The sequence below is a fragment of the Manacus candei genome, unplaced genomic scaffold, assembly GCF_025592945.1.
Source record: "Manacus candei isolate 608988 ecotype Guabito, Panama unplaced genomic scaffold, ASM2559294v1 h1tg000017l, whole genome shotgun sequence".
Lineage (NCBI taxonomy): Eukaryota > Metazoa > Chordata > Aves > Passeriformes > Pipridae > Manacus > Manacus candei.
The window spans coordinates 2,841,396-2,860,166 of NW_026138065.1; the positions used below are offsets into that span (position 1 = coordinate 2,841,396).

Here is an 18,771-nt window from a genome sequence, read left to right on the forward strand (position 1 = left end):
GAGGATGACTCAGGAATCCTGGTGGCCCACATGGGATGAGGGCAGGGCAGCTGTGCTGCTCCATGGCCACGCCTGGCAAGTGGCAAGGCTCACTGTCTGCAATGCACCCGCTGCAGGAAATGAATCCATATGCTGCCCAGGACCATCTTCTGTTTAAACTGGGGGGGGGGGGGGGGGGAAATTCTTGATTTTTTGTTTATTTGGTTGGTTGGTTTCTCTTTTTTTTACTTGCCTCATTATGGGAGCACATGCTTGAAGGTGGAGTTTATACTGGGTTGGACTGTGACGTCTGGAGAGATGAAAGTCCACTTGGGTAAAAATGGTGGTTGGGGTTTTCTACCAATTATTTTTCAAAAGGTGCATTGGAGTGACCTAAATGCAAATGCTCAAGGAGGAGAAACATGAAATGCTGAGGGCTGAACCTTTTCAAGCCCAATTACTGGACGTCTCCTACCTGTAGCCCTGCTGTGGCAAAGCACGTGCTGAAGCAGTAGGATCAGGGCTATAAGTAGCTCAGCTAACCCCTGGTGCCATTAATTTCCACACAATCCAGTGTTTTTTCCTCCCCCCTGAGGAGAGGCTGTGTTGGTGTGGGAACTGCAGCTGCACCATAACACCCTGCGCACCATGCAGCGTGTCCCACACTACTTCGGGGGCAAAGTAGACACATGGAGTAGATCCAGCCGGCAGGTGCCACACTTGCAGGTGAGTGGGTGGCTGGGTGTCCCCAGAGCAGTGTCCTATCCAGTCCCACCAAGAGCGGCTGCCCTGCCAGCAGGATGGATGGACAAGCAGGGTTTGGCCGGGGTGCAGAAGGAAAGGATCCAGGGGCTCTGTTGACATAACAAGCCACTAGAGAGCACTCTCAAATGTATTTATACCCTTTGCATAAGTGCTAGTTCATAAAAACACGCGGTTGCCATGGCCTGGTTTACAGCAAATCTAAAAAGAGAGCTCCCAAACATACCAGGTTTTCTGAGGCCACTGCAAAGGCAGTCAAAGCCTCCCCTGTGTGGCACCTTTCCCACCCCCTGGGACCCAGGCACACAGCGGTACCCACCGGCTCCACACATACCGTCTTGCCCCACGCTGCTGCCTGTTTACAAGTGTCAGGACAGTATCAAAAAAAAAAAAAAGAAAAAGAAAAAATAATATTGTACTTGGGCAACTATAGCTTTTTCAATTTTTTTTTTATATACAAGGAAATGCAGGAACTGTTTAAAGCTCCTAGTTTCCTTATACTTAGTGCCAGAAGTAAAAAGAAACCATAAATGTAAAAATGGCAGCAATTAGTTCAGCAGCTATCAACAAAAACACTGTGCAGTTGAACTGCCAGGAAAAAAATATCTTGGAAAAAAAAAGTAATGGAAGTGAGTTTGGAAAAAAAAAAATAAAAAAATCACACATTCTTCATTAAAACACTTTTAATACTACACAAATTACAGTATCACCTTTTAAAAAGTTTAAAAAGGAATATTAACAGTAGCACTGTTGCAGCTAAAGCACTTAAAAATTATAGGAAAAAAGAAAAAAGCTTGTAGCCCAGGAAGTAGTAATAAAGGGAGAATCCACTGGAGCGTTATTGTAATTCAGCAAAGCAACCAAAAGAAAAAAGCAACATTCAATGTGAAAAAAATGAGCTATGTATGAACACCCTCAAATTTTAGTTTGGTTTTTTTTTTTTTTATTTTATTTTGCAGTTCTGAAGTTTTATGGTGCAGATTAGACTTGTCTAGGGGCTGAAAGTCAGCTGTGTGAGCACAGCCACCACCATGTGCCATTTCTTCTCCATCAGTGTTGTTTCTGGGCCACTGCCTGGCATCACCAGCTGGGGAGTTTCCATCCTCTCCAGGAGTTCCAGAGCTGCAGGAGTGGAGCAGCTGGCAGGAAGAGGAGGAAGGTGTGCTTCCTTACAAGCCTCTCCACCGAGTCCCATCAATGTCCCTTGGCCCCAAAACAAGGGTACACTTTGTCAGGAGCAGGTCTCTCCCTCGGCACGCTCAGAGCTGGGCTACCTGATAACACAAAAGGGTTTTTTCTTTTAGGGAGTCTTTGGGATTTCAGTTTTGCTTCTCTTTAAAGCGTAGGGATACCACCTTAATCAAAAACATGAACTTCATCCCATGTGAGGTATTAGGCCAAGCAACTTTGAAGAACTTGTTACCATCTATCAGCTCAAATTCCATTTTTTTAATAAAGTGCCTAAATACACATTTACACAGATCATAGTGGTTCCAAAGAATCCTTTACAGTTGGCATTTTTTTATATATAGATATATATATAGGTATATATATATAATGTGCGTCTTCTTCAAATTGGCTAAGTGTGTTTACATAAGACACCAATCTTGACTATAAGTTTTAAAGCGTAATATTGACTTCACTGAATTTGTTTATCATGCAAGTCTTATCTAATATTACATTGACCTGTAATATGGAACACAATGTAGTGGGTGTGCTCATTAAACACTTCATAAAAAATTACTGTGCATGTGCAGTTCTGATCTTCAAATACTAATAATGATCATTTCTTTTTTTTTTTTTAAATGTAGTCTTCCAAAAAGATCTACTCTGCATTAAATTGCAGTTTGAACATTATCACAATAAGAACAGTTGACTAAAAAGCACCCAAAATTTTTCAAATTTTTAGTTGGCTGAACAGATTTTTCCTCCTCCTCTTCGATAACGAAAGTGTTTATTAGCTGGTCCCTGGGAAGGGACGACCTCACCACCCTTTTGCTCAGAAACAACGACATATAACTAAGTTATAAACACCTCAACAGAAGGGCTCGTACAGCTGCAGCGTTGCCAACAAACTATAAACAGCACAAAAACATCACTATAAGACTTGAACTATTTCTAGTAACCAATGATTTATTGATTTTAGAAGTCTGCTTGGTGATGCAGAAGCGTAATCAAAAGAAGTGGCTTTACAAAAGAGTTCTCCAAAGTAGCTTAAAAGGCAGGGCCAGGGCCATTATGTACAGCCCTAATTGCTTTCATTTCAACCAGTTTATATTTTCATTTTCAAAGAATAGCAGTAGGTTTGTTTCAAGCATACGTAATAAGGAAATTACAGGTTTCCTCCACCCACATTTGGGCTGTCACTGATATGCCCGTGGGCAATTTGGCAGAGCCTCAGTCACTGCTGTCACTGTACCACACCGTACCTGCCACTACTTGGAAATACCGGGTCAGTGATAGTAACAACAGCAACAGCACTAGAGGCGACTGATAAGCAAAATCAAAGTCCATCTGCACTATCTGGAAATTTAAGTAAAATCAAAAACAAAAAAAAAGTTTCTTCCCCACCTCCCCAGCTTTGTCCAAAGACACGAAAGCCCCGGAAGTGACACTGAAGGCCTTCAGAAATGGCAGTGCTACATTGGCGCCTTCGCCAATCAGGTAATTAAGTTCATTATCAAAATTCCACGTTATGGTATGCAATCGGTGAATAAATGCAGTTTTGTAATCTTACAACTGATCACGTGAACTGCGGTCAACTTTGCCTTAAAAAAAAAACAAAACAAAACACCAAACCAAAAACAAACAAACCCAGAAATCCCTAACTCAACAGCGCCTCTTGGACACTTCTCCACATCCTCTGGAGGCAACTTCCCTTGAGAAAGAGTGAGCAATTTGGGACTGGATCTGGAGGATCTTCCATTGCAACACGAGCTATGCATTTCTGGGAGAAAGCCTTCATGCTCCCTAAGCTTGCCTGGCCAAGTGGGATGGCAAAGGGCATCCCTGTCTTGGTTAGCCACTCTTGTTCCCAACCACCTCAGACCAAGCCTGCATGCGACCAGCTCTACAGGACAGGGGCCAGGAATAAGGAATCACAGACAATAAGGCAATCTTTACAATGTCAGAAAGTGTATTTGGCATTTAAAAAAAAAAAAGAAAAGAAAAGAAAAAAAGAAGAAACAAGTGCATACAAATACAGCTAGAAGCATTTCTGGTTTGCCAAGTGCTCTCTAAAAAAAGCAGCGCAAGTCACAGCCTACATTGAACAGTAACTGTCACCAGGGAAGCACAACAAATAGTTGCTATAACAAAAGGGGAAAAAAAAAAGGCAAAAAAAAAGAGAAGAATTAGAAGAAATGCCTTTATAATAAGTACATACCTCTTGTCTTCAAAAAATATAGAAACACAATGTATTCAAAAAAAATCAAAATTATACAGCCATGTTTATGAAGTCTACATTTCCCTTGTCTTGGAGATATATATATATTTATATATATATATTTATAGATATATACATAATTCGAGCAGTTCGAGTTCAAGGTGATGTTGGGCGGTGAGCACAGGCGAGTCACGAGTCCCTCTCCTTTTTCACTTTCACATCTCCGGCCAGGATGGTGGCAATCTCCCCTTGCATGAAGGCCCAGGGCACGTTGGAGCCAACCAGGGGACACTTCTCCCCGCTGGGGCAATACACCTCCCCGCTGGCTCCCTGCTGCTTGATGCTCTGCCGGGAGCAGGGGAAGCAGAACTTGTGGGAGGGGACGGAGGGGCACTGCACGAAGTGGGTGTCTTCCAGGCGCTCGTGGCAGAGGGTACAACACAACGGAACGCTGGCGGCGAGGGACGAGTCCGGCAGGCTGGCGGGGTGGACGGGCTCCAGTCCGCCCGCTGCCGCCGCGTTGGCCCCCTGGCCCGGCACCTCCCTGCCGGGGCCCAGCCTTCTTTGGTTCATGGCGGAGGGCGAGGGGGGGCTGCTGCTGTTCCTCCGCGTGGTGGAGTGGACCTGGTTGGCGTCTTTGGAGGCGTGGTTGCCCCCGGCATTGTCCGCCACCAGAATGAGGGCGGCCATGGGGGACTGGCCGTTCTGGGCCGCCTCGGGCGGCGTGGTCCGGTTGGAGTGGGGCGAGGCGGTGGGCGGCGGGGGCGACATGAACGGGGTGGCCGTCAGCGGCAGCTTCATCCCTTCCGACGAGGGGGGCAGCCAGGGCTGCACCTCCCCGTTGATCTTCGGGGGTCCCGCTTCGCCCTCCGGCTCGGGGGAAGGCTTCCTCTTCCGGGCGGCCCGGGCCCCTGCAGAGGCAGAGGTGGGGAGGAGTGGGGGGAGGAGGAGGGTGAGAAGAAGGCAGCGCAATCACAATGCATCGCCGAGCAACCGCGGAAACGAGTGGCCGCGGCCACCTCCCGGCCACCCAAGCAGCCGGGCCGCCGCCCCACACGCCCAAAGCCGCCCGGCATCGCCCGCCCCGCTTTCCGGGAGAGGCCCTCGTGCTGTCGTCCCTTCCACTACCCTGCCCGCCGCCTCCCGGTCCCCGGCGCCTCACCTGGCTTGGCCACGGAGCCGTTGGTCTCGTAGCCCAGCAGCCTGCCGCCCGCCATGCCCGGCTCCTTCTTGAACTTGCTGTCGAAGGGGGGCACGGCGTGGCCCCCGTGCTGGTGCAGGGCCAGCAGCGTGTCCCGCACTGTCTTGGGCTTGGCCAGCCACTCCTGCTCGCCGCCTGGCCGGCCCTTGCCCTCGGCGGCCAGCTCTGCAGCTGCCGCCGCCGGCAGGCTCTCGGCAGAGCCCCGCTTCTCCTTGGCGCCGCCGTCGTGCTCCCCCGCCGCGCCGCCGCCGCCACCCGAGGACGAGGAGGAGACGGAACCGGGGCGCTTGTGCCCCAGCTCGCCGGGCTGCCCCGCCGCCTGCCCCGCCGCCTGCGCCGCCGCCGCCGGCTGCTGGGGCACGGGCACGGCCATCGGGGCGGGCGCGGCGGAAATGGCGGCCAGCGAGGCGGCGGCGGCGGCGCGGCTGCCCAGGCCGCCGATGGCGGCGGGGAGCCCGGCGCCGTTCACCAGCGGCACCAGGGTGGGCGGCACGGCGTGCGTCCGCCGCGGGTTCGGGCTCTGCCGGTTCAGCTCGGGCGGCTCCTCGGGCTTGGGGAAGCCATTGGGCACCAGGATCCCGTTGACCTGTCGGCCACCGCCGTACTCTGCGCCCAGCCGGGGCGGCGGCCTCTCGGCCGCCAGCGAGTAGCGCTCCAGGGGCTGCGGCGGGGGCCGCGCCGCCGCCTCTGCCGCCGCGGGGTGGCCGAGCTGCTGCTGCTGCGCCAGGAGCTCCTTGGCGGAGAGCGGAGGCTGCTTGGCGTGGGGCGGTGGCGGGGCCCGGCCCTCGGGAAAGCAGCCGTGCGCCCGCTTCAGCTGCCGCGCCGTGTCGATGACGAACTCCACGCGGTCGGCGCCCTCGTAGTTGACACAGCCCCGGCACACGGGCTCGGTGAAGTCCCAAATCATGGCCCAAGGCATGCGGGGCAGATCGCACAGGTAGCACGACTGCCTGCGGGAAGCAGCCGCCACCGCCGCCGACGACATGTCCCGGCCCCGGGGCAGCGGCGAGCGCCCCCCGCTCCGGCTCCTGCCGCCGCTGCCGCCTCCTCCGCCCCTCGTCACCGGAGTCCCGACGGGCAGGCTAGGGTGCCGCGGCCGCAGCGGGACCGTCCGCCGGGCCCCCTCCCCCTCGCCTTCCTCTTCCGTGCGCTGGAGCGGGGCGCGGCGGGCGCCCCAGCAGGCACAGCCGCTGCAGGGAACGCCGCTCCCCTCGCCGTCTCCGCCGGCGGCGCTCACAGGGCGGCGGGGACGCGCATCTCCGCCGCGCGCCTGGCGCAGGGCTGCGGCCGCTACCGCCCGCACGGCTCCCCCGCTCTCTGGCTACTACGAGGCGGCGCGGGGCGGCGGGGGCCGGCGCGGCGCGGCGGGGCGGACGGGGCGGGGACTGCCACGGGGGCCGGGGCCGGGGCTGGCGGCGGCGCCGTGCCGTGCCGGGCTCCAGCCGCCACCGCCGCCTCTGCGCGCCGCCGCCTCAATTCTTCGACAGTGCCGGCCGCGCCTGCGCGATGGGCGCCCCCGCCCCGCCGCCGCCGCGATCCGAGCGCCGGCCCCTGCCCGCGCCCCCGCCACCGGCACCGCCACCGGCACCGGGGGTTCCTCCTGCCGCCGGAGGGCCACTGCGCCCCCGCCTCGTCTCGACCCCGGGGAGGGCTGTGGGAGCGGAGAGGGACAATGCGAGGGGCGGGGGTGCGCTGCAGCTCCCTCCTTCTCTGATTTTATTTTTGTTATTGTTGGGTTCATTACTATTTCCTGCGCCGCCGAGGGGCTTTGCCGAAACCTCCCACCCGTGGGCGTAGTGACGGGCTCGATGTCCCCCCTTCTGCCTCCCGCCTCGCTCGCCCTGTGACCTTGGGCACGGCGCGAAGCCCGGGCTATCTCCCGCCGGGTCGGTCATCGTCACCGCCGGGCACGGGTCGGCTTTGTTCTCCCCGCCGGGCCAGGAGGCACCATTAGAAATAAATACAACGATTACCCAGCTTTTTTTTTTTCTTAACTGTTGTCATTGTGCACAGGAAATAGGACGCTCTAGATTTCCTGTCATTTTCAACCACAAACCAGCGGTTCTCTAATGCAGATTAGCGAAATTCACACAGACTAAGCAAACGCCGTCTCCTTCCCCCAAAAAAACAAAACCCTGCAGACATGTTTCCCTGTGCCCCATACACGCTGCGAATTGCTCATCCGCTGCCTGCATCCACACCGAAACACAGGGCGGGGGCAAGGGAAGGAGGAAAAGAGGGTGTTCGCTCTTCCCGTTTGCCATGGAAGGTGAAGGAACCCCTCATCGGGCGCATCCCGGCACGTACGGCCGGCTGCACGCGTCTGCCCGCGCAGGGTAAACACGGCGAAGGCTGCTCCCTCCGACAGCCGTGCTCGGGCCGCCCTTCCCACGGCGTTATGTAGGTTACGGGGGAGGGAGGGAGGGAAGGAAGGCGGGAGGCGGGGGCCGGCCGGGGCCGGGGAAGCTCTGACGTCCGCTGCCGCCGCCGAGAGGTGGCTCCCCGCGGCTGGGAGACGCCCGACGGCGCGGACGGGGCGTTGTGGGGCCGGCCCCGGGAAGAGCGCAGCCTGTCAGCTGCGCTTCCTCGGCCCGGCGCGGGGGTCGGGCGGGCAGTGGGGGCAGCAGTCGCCCCCCACTCGCCCGGGGCCGGGGGCTGGGTATGTCGCGGCCTCCTGTGCGCCCTGGGGCGGCCGCGGTGGGACCTTGATTCACCCTGCCCCGGCCTCCTCGTCGTCCTGGCGCTGGCTCCAGCGCCGGCCTCCCTGCCAGGTTGGGTGACTTAGCAACTGCACGCCCGGCTGAGCGTCCTGGCGGCGCCGGGCTGTACACAAACGAAATCAAAATCCGCCCCGGCCCCCGAACCAGCCCCGCACGCCGGCGGCGGCCAGGGCTGCTGCCCCACGGGCTGCCCCCGGAGCCTTCACAGCTCGTACCCGCTCTGAGGCGGCCAGCCGAGGCCGGGGGGCAGGAGCAAGGAGAAGGGGACAATTCCGCCGGGGCACCGACGTGCTCCCGGAGAGCCAAGGGTTAACATCGGCTCGCTTTTACCGAGCAGCCCTCCTTTCGCATTGCATCGAAGTCCTTTAAAGCTGTTTCTCTTCCCTCCTCCTCTCCCCGGCTGGAAAGACGATTTATCCATGCATGCTAAGTAAACAGAGCTTTGTTTTCGTCTTCCACCCACTGCCCTCTTTCTCCAGCTCGAAGCTGGAGCCTCGCCAAGCCGGCTGCAGCGATCGCTGCCTACACACACACACACACACACACACACACACACGGGGGGAAGAAGCCGGGTTTCTCGGATGAGGCAACGAGCCTGCAATTGGCAGGGACAAGGCAGGAATTGTAATTGCACTTCATCATGTGATGGCTTATGAAAGAGGAAGTTTGGATGTTTTAGTCACGTACTCCTTTGCCCTCTTGCTTTAGCCTCCAGGTTCTCCGAAGGAAAAAATTACATATATTTATATATACTGGTGGAAAGCCAAGAAACAGTGTGTTTGCACATTTCAGATCATGAGCAGAGCTGGAGTGCTAGCTGAGCGAGGCTGCAGGGGAAGAAGAAAGCAAGGCTTTCAGCTGTGGCAGGCTTTTAACTGCAGGACAGAAAATGTGATCTGTATTCATTTTCCTTTATTTCTAATCAAAACTAGCTGCATGGAAAAGTCAAGACGAGCAGTATTCTGGTTCTGCCACATTTACTGCCTTTGAATTCACTCTGGTGAAAAAAAGCCAAACAAAAACCCATGTTACTGAGCTCAATGTCAAAAAGCTGATAAAAAATAGTGGCAGTGCTACATAGGAAATGCGGTTTATGTATCAAATCACAAAAAAAAATACCTCAAAGCTGCTGACTGCTACAGTGGTAACTGCACAGGAATCAAACAAATAATGCGTTTGTTTCTTGTTCCCTTTTTTTTCTCATTTTTGAAACAGAAACCATCCTTTTGTGCCTGATCTCTGCGAAACGCCGCTTGCTATGACACACCAAGGCTATAGATAGGAGCAGTGAGTGCTGGAGGACGTCTGATGAGATGTGGGGTTGTGCAGGTCTGGGGCAGTGCCTGGCCAAGGAGCACCCTGGTAGCATGGATGGGGGTCTAGCACGGTGTGGAAAGCCTTTGTCTTGTTCTGGTGTGCCCAATATCATAGGTTAGGGAAAGAAGGGAGAGGAGAGGTTGAAGAGGGCAGCTCTTTGAGATGAACTGTGTCTGCCACCCCTACATCGCCACGGCAAGCCCCTTTTCACTGTGTGTTTTTTGGCTTTTTTCAGTGAACCACACTGAGATTTTACTGTGTTTCTCTTTCTCCCTGCAGGATCCTATTTACTTTACCACCTGTCCTCTGTGCTAGTGGAAGTGATCGCATGCAGATCCTTGTCCCAGAACTGTGCCCCCAGCCTGCACTTTACCTACATATTCATCCCCCATGGGGCCTGCCCTTCCTTCTGTGTCCAAACCAGTGCTCCTCACCTGCTCTCTTGTGCCCTTGGCATTCCTCTTTCCCTCCCCATCGAGAGCTGTCTCACATACTCATCCAGCAGATATACACTGCTTCCTCCACAGCTCTTATTGGCATCCTTCTGTTGCAGCAGAAGTCCTGCAGGGTAGTATCAAAATGGCCAGAGCCAAGATGGAAAAGTGATTATGTTGGAGAGTGCTACCACCTCTCCTTCATTGATCCATAATGAATTATGGAGCTTGTTCTTCCAGAACTGAGAGAAGAGAGACTGGGAATAGTCCTTGAGGTTTTGGATTTGGTCAGATGCAGATGATTCTGGGCCAACAATGTTAGTGCCATAGGGAAAAAAAAAAGATACTGATGCAAATGAGAGCGTAATCAGGCACAGCTTGTTGACATAAATAGGCTTTGGACAGGCTCATGGTAAGCCACCGATCCTGCAGATGTTTACAACCACTTATAACTTTATTCACGGGAGCATCACTATGAATGTAAAGCCATGTGCACTTACGTGCTCACCGGGTAAGAGCACGCTTGCCTGAGAGCCGCTTGTCAGTGGTGTGCTGACGGCTGCCCTGCAGCCTGGAGCTGACTGTTGATGGCAGGAGCTGACAGAGGCACTGGCACAGAAATACTCTACTGAGGCTGGAGAGAGGTCACTGCACTAGCTCCCTGCAAGGCAGGACATGCCAGAGGATTGAGAGGGACTCGAGCAGCTACTCAGTGTCTGCCCTTTTCCATACATGGTGCCTTTTATTAACTCCTTGAAAACAGCTGCATTGAACGCTGCTGTTTTGTGTTAACTTCTGAAGAGCTGTGAGGCTCCTAAGCAGAGCCTGCCTAGAAAAGGAAACAGCACAAGGAGACTGGTGTACCATCTCCTGAAATATGTATGTATGCTGATATTCTGCTCCAGTGTTTTGCTTTAGATAGCTTGGGCAGGAGTAGTTACAAGGGACTCACACTGCAAACAAGAGCCTGGGTGCTACAGCTTCTGCTCCGTTGGTGGGCTCTACCCTAGACAGTTTGGAGCAAAAATTGCATGCTTTCTTTAAAAAAGCAAACAATTCTGTTTTTAGCTGTGCAGTGCAGTTGACTTTATGCCTTCTTTTCAAGCAGGAGTAGAAAAAAAGCATCAAGGAAAAGATCATGGAAGTACTTAAGAATTTCAGAAGTTACTACCCTTGGAAGAGAAAGAAAAACTTCAGAGAGACACTTCCAGATACCAGAAGAAAGGGTAATTGATGTGGAAAAGCTTCCGTCCCTTATCCCCAGGCTGGGTAAATAGGCATATCGGGTTATCCCCTTTACACCCCGCCTTGGTGCTCTGCATTTTGAGCCACAGTCAGCAATTGTCTGCATCCATGGGCGATGGGGGCAGGAATGTGGTGGCGGGGGGCTTCCCGAGGTGCAGGCAGAGCGGCCGGCTGGCCGGGTGACCCCTTCCCAAAATAAACAGGAAGCCCAGGAAGCCGTGACCCCTCCGTGACACCGTGCTGGCTCTGATCCCTGCCTTCTGTGCGGGAGTCGACAGGCTTCCAAGTACCCTTCGAAAATTGGACAGGGGCGTGGACTCCACAGGAAACGTTACAAAATAAGAACAGAAACAGATCATCTGTTGAAAAAATTACAGAGGGCTTTAAAACTCCTTCTTTTTAAGCTCCCAGATAGTTGTATGCCTTGTCTGTGCTTCATTCCCCTGAGCCCATGATGATGCAGCATGCAGAGCCCTGAGTAGCTGCAGAGGGGCAGAGCTTCCCTTTCTGCATGTGTGGAAGGGTTGCTTTGCCTGAGCAAAGCACAAAGAGAAGCCCCAGGGAGGCTGAGCCAAGGGCTTTCTCAGATGGGCTGAGGAGTTCAGGCTGGGAAATGCTTTTTTCCTGTTTGTGGGAGTTGGCAGTGGGGTCCTCACACAAAATAAAAGTCAAAAATGAGGCCCAGACCTTCTTGAAGCATGGGCCAGGACTGTTAATGTTGTTTCCAACATGGGAGTTCCTGCATTACCCAAACATCCCACTGAAGCAGCAAACTGGCGCTTGCTGACAGCTCCAGCTGGCAAGTTACCTCCTGGGCCTGCCAGAAGAACTTGCAGTCCCCAAAGGCCTCCCTGCCTTGACTGCTGATGGCCATGGCCCCACAGTTTGGGGCAGGACAGGACCACCATCGGTGGGGCAGGCAGCCCAGCTGAAGGTACTCTGTGCTGCTGCTGACCTCCAGGCTTCCTGGCAGCACCAGCCATTTTGCAATCCCATTTTTCTACTCACCCAGCGGTTGCCTTGTCCTCCCTGCAGGGCACGGGCACCTGGAAGGGCACTCTGGGGGGAAGGTGGTGATGGATTTGGCCTCCTCACAAATCAGCTAATTCAAAGAGACTTGAAGAGATCCACTTGAAGTGGATTCCCTCTCTGATTCCCCAGCAATTACTAGGATTTTATAGCTACCAAACACCGGGTAGCTAACCAGACATGCTCACCTAGCTGGGTAGCAAGATGAACTGTGCTGGTGCCCTTCCCTGCCCATGCTTCCCTGTCCCCCTGCCCTGTGAAACACTTTAACACAGGGAGCAATGTGCAGCTGCTAAAGGAGAGTCCCTTGAACAGGCCAGTCTTCCTTCCACAGGAATTTTGGCCATCAGCATGCAAAGGCTGCAAAATGATGCATTAGGCTGCAGCCTTGGTTTGTTTCAGGCACATTGAGATATGGTTGAGGTGCCCATGTTTCTGCTAATCATTGCAGCTATACTGTTTCAATTTTGCAATGTAAAGAGCCAACAGAAATGTGCCCAAATCTGAGAAAACATGAAATAGAACCGAAATTTGGTTTTGGCATCCTGGCACTCCGTCTGATTCTCTCCCTTTCTCTCCTCCTGATGCCCAGGCAGTACCCCTCCTTTGCAGGGAGCCCCTCAGGGAGCATTCTGCACAGTCAGAGGAGGGAAGAAATGCTCTTCTCTGTGCTTCAGCCCATAGCCTTATCTTTTTGATGACTACAGTGTAATATGTAAGTAAAAACAAGTAAAAAAGAGTATTTTTGTCTTCTTGTACGTTCTGTCATATGAGTAGTATAATACTGTGTAGCAATGCTGAGGAGCAATACGTACGAGTTTAGGCATTAATGATGCGTTCGTAAACTTAAAGCAGATCTGTATTGCATTACCTCATCCTGTCCATGTGTAGTTTCAGGCAAAAAAATCATGCACATCTGTTTTCCAGGAACATACATCCCTCCTGCTCAAGCTGAGCTCCAAAGAGAGGTGCCTGCTAGGAAGTACAGTTGAGTTCATATTTGATTAAAAGAACACTAGCAACATTAATAACTGGTACGTACACCTGTGCTGGAATTGGCAATTAAACTCAGTCTCCTCCTGTGAATTTTAGTCATTAAAGGAACTTGCCAAAGGCTGGGACTTGGGTATCACTTAGTCTCCCAAACAGGACTGGATGAGGGACTAGTCATCTTCATAATGGGTCCTGCCAAGAACCTTGCATCATGCTTGAGGAATGGGCATGTCAGTGAGCTCGCTGGGGTGGCTGCAGAGGCTGCTTGCACAGCCACCACTCTGCTGATTCAGGGGTCTTGCATGTGCTCCTGGAAGGTGCCAGACAGGCATCCCTCAACAACCTGCCCCCTAACACGTCTCGTCACAATCTCAACACATAGTTCATCATGATCAGGAGCACTAAGCAGCTGCCTCTTTGCTCCATGGTCTGCTTCTACTTCCCATACGCCTTGTGCAGCCTCAGAGGTTAATGACTTTTGAATATTGCAGATCTGGGATGGGTTTCAATGGCTGATCCAGAGGCAAGAGGGTGATCATCTTGATCATCCATTTTCCCTCTGCCAGTTACTATTATTGCTAACTGCTGTTCCACACACATTGTAATTAAGTGGAAAAAATACAGACCAAATGAAAAAGGGTACAAGCCTCTCAAAAACATCTCTGCTTTAGCTGCAGCCTGACTCAGCCTTCAATTAACATTCTTACTTAAAATAGTTTTGTTATACAGCTTTTGTTAAATCTTACATAATAGCAGGCCAAATCACCACCCCAGAGCGCCATGAGCTTGGCCCTGGTTTCCAGAGCACCATCTCATCCTGTCTTTGATCCAAATAGTCTTGGATATGGGTGAGCTACTGGAGGAGAGCATGCAGCACACTTACAGCTTTGCCTCGGTGGGCACAATGAGCTGGTGCTGCCGCTAGAAGAAGTGGTCCCACTCTCCCCCACTCTGGCTGCTTGGTTCTGCCTAACGCTGCCCTTGGCATCTTGCCTGCATTGCTGCTGGAGCAAATCCGGCAGCACCAACAGATGCAGAGCAGCTAAACCTGCCCAGGTGCCCCCATCCTGCTGTGCTAGTGCTCCTGGGGCAAAAGGGAGCAGGCCGGGATGGGAGGCTGGGAAGGGACCTCAGCAGTGGGATCACTTTGGAGCTGTAGCAGAAGCATCTCATGCTGCACCTCATGCTGCACCTGTACCCATCCTGTTACTCACCAGTGGCTGTGCCCCACCTCATCAGGCTGCTGGAGTGCACACTGGGGAAGAGGGAGGGACACATGGACCAGCTGGGCTTCCAAGGGTCACGGGACCACTCTGGATGTAGGTCTACCATTTCCTACCAGGGCCCAAGGAGCTTGAGAAGTGGGATCCATCTCTTGCAGAGCACTATAGCATCCCTGTCTCCATCACCAACATTGATAATGTGGAGAAATCCCTGCGCTGCAGAGGAGTGTCCTTATGGCTCAGTAGAGCTACAAAAACATTTAAGTACCAGCATGATTTTTTGATGTTGTTCTTATCGGGCCTGGTGTCTAACTGGTACAAAACTGGAATAAAACGGGTACGTGTGTGTGTATATATTCATTTATGTGCGTGCCCACAAAATATAAAAGGGGACTTTGTATTAAAATCTGGAAAATTGGCACATGGGATGCAGGTATGAAGGGAGGAAGATACTCCCTTGTCTACTTCAGTTTGGGAGACTACTTTCCATTTGAAGCCATTGATGTCAAGTTTATGGCTCCACAAGTGTTCTCTGGGATTGTGAGAACCTTAGCCTGAGACTGCGTGATGCTCCTGGACTGGGATGGTGTTTCAAATGGAGAGACAGCTGGGAAAAGAAAGAGCCAGGCACATCTAAACCTAGTATCGCTCACCACCCCTGACCTCAGGAAACCAGTGATCACAGTGGGAACATAGTTCCTGCCGGAGGCAGCTCGGCTAAGTCACTGAATTTTCACTAGAGTGGCATTTGGCCTGAGGTGATAATGCACAGCACCGGTTAACGTGAGGTCAAGCGGTCGTGCAGCTGACAGCTCACTCCTGCCTCGTCCAGAGAACCGTAGCATCTGCTTGGCTCAGCTCAGGGTCCCAGCCTGACTCATTGCCAGTGCTGAGGGGGGTTGCTCCTGCTAGTGCTCCCCTCTGCCAAGGAGCTGGGAAAACTCCTAGGACTGACAGAAAAGTCACATCATGGGCTCAGCTCCCCTTCCTCTAGGAGATCTGCAGTGGCATGCAACCTGGAAAGAAGTAGGTTAATGCAAGAGAGGCCCTTTTTGTTGTGAATTTTGTTTTATACTGAGAGTTACGTGTTTTGGCAGACTTTTTGATGAATAGGTCAGCAGGGTGTGGAAACATATTCTAAAGCTTTCTGCATCCTTGCACATGCTTCTGGTTGCCGGGGGTTTTGCCTACTGCTTCACTTGGAAAGGTTTAAAAGAAAATGCAAATCATAGGCAAAAGGTAGAGATAGATTTCTGTATGTCAGTTTGGTGCAGATTTTAGCCATTCCCTTATCATTTGTGAAACAATAGAAAGAACCCCAACTCAGCTCTATACGATATGAAAATACCAGTTTCTCTGTTTACAAATGGTTGAAAAAACCCCATCCCAACCTGCTATATGCAGCTTCAGGTAGCATACATAAATTTCCTTAGAACTTACTTTGCCTCAGAATGGGTATAGGCCACATATGGGAAGAACCTGGACTTTTTCACACCTTCTTCCAAAACTAGCATTGGTAATAAAAAGATATTATTTCATGTATTTCAAAAACAGGTGACTATTTCTGCATGCTAGGCTTTCAGAATCAAACTTCTACACTTGAAATATGAGAAAAATCGGATGAGCAAAAGACTAAGAAACTCTTCAGATGTAATCAGATACACTGTCTGACAGACTGGAATACTTAAAATCCTCTTCAACCAATGGCATGTCAAGACATGCCTGCTTTGGACACTGTAAAGACATCCAGCCCCCATATTTTACATGCCCTCCTAATTACATTCATATGTTCAGTTTCATATTTGACCTCTCTTGCAACAGAGTGCCGAGTAAAGTACTCCTCCTCCTAGGTCTTATATAGGAATTAAACTGGAGAGTGTGGAGAATTCATGATTGTTGTATTCCTCATACACACACTGGACTGACATAAGGAGTAAGCAAAATAAAAACATTTTAAAAAACACACTGTAAATGTGCACTTTTTAATTTAAAGTATGGTCTGGGCTCTTTCTCTTGGCCTTGTTTTTTGGAGCATTTTGGTGTTCACACCTCTAATGCTTCCTCCATCTGGCAGCTCACCAGCTACCAGGTTTCAGCTTCTCTTTATTCAGAGGAAAAGACTAGTTGCACAAAAATTGCAACATTCCAGAGTGAGAAACCGACTAATCTCAGTCGTTAAGACTTTTGTCACTGAATCCAGCAGGCTCAGGTTCCCAGCACACTGGGAATGGCTTTACACGAAGCCCCATGGAAGTACTGACCAGAAGACAACAGCTGCATAGAGAAATCCACTGTTTTCTTCCCTCTCCTAAATTCTCTGAGAAGCCCAGGCCAAAAATCACATCACTCTCAGCAAGAACAGAATTGGACCCTTTATAGTTATAGATATAGACATAGATTATTTGGCACTTAATACACATGCTTTAAAAGCATGTTATCGAGGAGAAAAAGATCTGAAGGCACAGTGATTACTAAATGGTGACCTTTGGACCCTTGCTGTTGATTTGGGGAAGGAAACAGCAACGGTGACAGAAAGAGCAAAGCAACTGGCAGCCTGCGCCACAGTGGAATTCACTCCCAGCTCGTTATCAGGCAAGACACAGGAGTTTTTCCCAAGTGCAGTCCACAAAGTTGGATCACAGCCCCTCAGCCTTCAGCACATCATGATTTCCAGATTCAAGACAATGATCTGGGATTTTTGGGGTGAGCTGCACCACCTGTATATTTTACTTGGACAGCTGAGTTGAAATACCATGCTGCTCTGCTCTTCTTTAGCACTGTTATTACAACCTTTTTTGTGAAGCAAGAAGACTAATCCTCATGTAAAAATAATAGTATTGCAGACCTAGACAGCAGATGGTTTTATTAAATACCTGGGCAAAGTCTAAGGTCATCATGCTCTAACAACTAACAAGATATATTGTCTATCACTTAATAGGTAACCTCCTAGTGTGGGATGTTTGCAAGGCTGAGCAGAGTGGCAAGTGGTATCTTGTCCAAGCCCAGATAACTCTTCCAGTTAAACAAATATTTGACAACCATTTTCTTGCCTAAATTTGTTGCTACCAACACGTCAGATAGAAATAATATGATTCCATTTAATCTCCTAAACGATCCCTTCTTTAACCAGCTACATTAGGTTTTAACTAGACAGTAGCAATTTGAGTGCTTATTGATAGTTGCCTGGCATATAGGTTAATTTATAAGAGCACAGAGAGACAAATTCTTAGGGCATGTAAATAATTGTGAGTCTGCTGCAAAGTGTGTCTCTGACCAGCTTCCCAGGGCGCCATGCCTGTGAGGTGTGCTCGCCAGCCAGTTTTTGTTGTCCACAGACGTCTTCAGCCATGGTGTGTGTTTCTTATTACTCACGTGACTGCTGTCCTAAGGATTCACACCTTTATTTGCATTGATAGTTGAAATTGAACCTTGGTAATAATATGTTTCAAGGTTGTTCTCATTGTGTGATCTAATAAAATTTTCAGGCAGAGCTCCCTCTAAGGATTAATTTCATATTGTAAAAACTGCATTTTATCATTATTTTCTTTTATATTTGCCTAGCCTTCCTTGAATTTTACCTCTCAGCTGATGGGTGACAATTTCACTTCTTTAATGGCACTCCCAAGTGTGAGAGCAGCTTTGTATATCCACTTATTTACTACTTTTTCCTCAGATGTTTCTTCCCTGCCAGTATACCTCTTAGAAAGTTTGCCCAGGCCAGTTGCCCAGACCACCCTGTTAAACAGCCACATGTTTTTGCCTGAGTAGGGCAGCTATCTCCTGTGAACATGCCTGGTGCTCAGAAAGGCTGCTCCCCTGAAGTGCAGCCTTCTCTTCTGACATTGCCTTCTTTTAGAAGCATAGGTGAGCATGTCTGCACACTTTCAGGGCCTTCAAGGAAACCATGGAAGTTAAGCATCACTCTTTGGGGCAGATCTTGGCTTTCATTTAATTACTGTATTGTGGCAAGATGGGGACTTAAAGAAGAGTCCTGTCACTGCCAATAGTTTCACACAGTACTTTTCCTCTACAGCAATTGCTCTCCTGCTAGGATCCATGAACTTGAGAACAAAGTACATTTTATTATTTACAAGGGTTAGATGACAAATACAAACAGATGGTGCGAAGATGACTCCTAATGCATAGTGATCAAGTAATTTAATATTCATGGGTGAAGGCCTGGAAGATTAAGTAAACAGATTCAAATGTTCAGGGGAAAGTATCTCCTAACAATGCATAAAGTCAGCATGGCCCTTTGTGCCCTGTTACCACTTGGGTCAGGGCAATTTACATAAAGGAAAAGACTGACCAAATTTTCCAGTCTTCTTCAAGAGCTCAACTTGAGCAGCATCTTTGTAAAGGAACCCTCAGCAGGAGTTTTTACAAGACCAAGAAAAAACCTTCTATTTTGCAGTTAAAGAGGGCTGCAAAGCCTGAGTGTGCTCCAGTTTGCTGCAGCTGCCGTTATGTAAAGCAGTCTTAC

General features: G+C 50.8%; 1 protein-coding gene and 1 long non-coding RNA gene across 2 annotated transcripts; one reads left to right on the forward strand and one right to left on the reverse strand.

Moving 5' to 3' along the window:
* Positions 1-2,157: 2,157 nt before the first annotated feature.
* Positions 2,158-6,627, reverse strand: IRF2BP2 (interferon regulatory factor 2 binding protein 2). Its single transcript, XM_051783200.1, has 2 exons — positions 5,289-6,627; positions 2,158-5,037 (listed from the first exon to the last, which is right to left on the reverse strand). Exons 1-2 carry the CDS (start codon positions 6,310-6,312, stop codon positions 4,316-4,318), a joined length of 1,746 nt encoding a protein of 581 aa, XP_051639160.1. The 5' UTR covers positions 6,313-6,627; the 3' UTR covers positions 2,158-4,315.
* A 1,106-nt stretch (positions 6,628-7,733) lies between these two features.
* On the forward strand, positions 7,734-13,732 carry LOC127469194 (uncharacterized). Its single transcript, XR_007903892.1, has 4 exons — positions 7,734-10,677; positions 10,907-11,024; positions 12,665-12,787; positions 13,000-13,732. It is a non-coding gene; the product is annotated as an uncharacterized LOC127469194 (long non-coding RNA).
* Positions 13,733-18,771: the final 5,039 nt, after the last annotated feature.

What these genes read in the sequence shown, in the direction of transcription:
- IRF2BP2 (XM_051783200.1), bottom strand. Translation starts at nt 6,312, where the DNA reads ATGTCGTCGGCGGCGGTGGCGGCTGCTTCCCGCAGGCAGTCGTGCTAC. An exon ending in CGGCTCCGTGGCCAAGCCAG is followed by an intron (nt 5,038 to 5,288) that starts GTGAGGCGCCGG and finishes CTGCCTCTGCAG; the next exon opens with GGGCCCGGGCCGCCCGGAAG.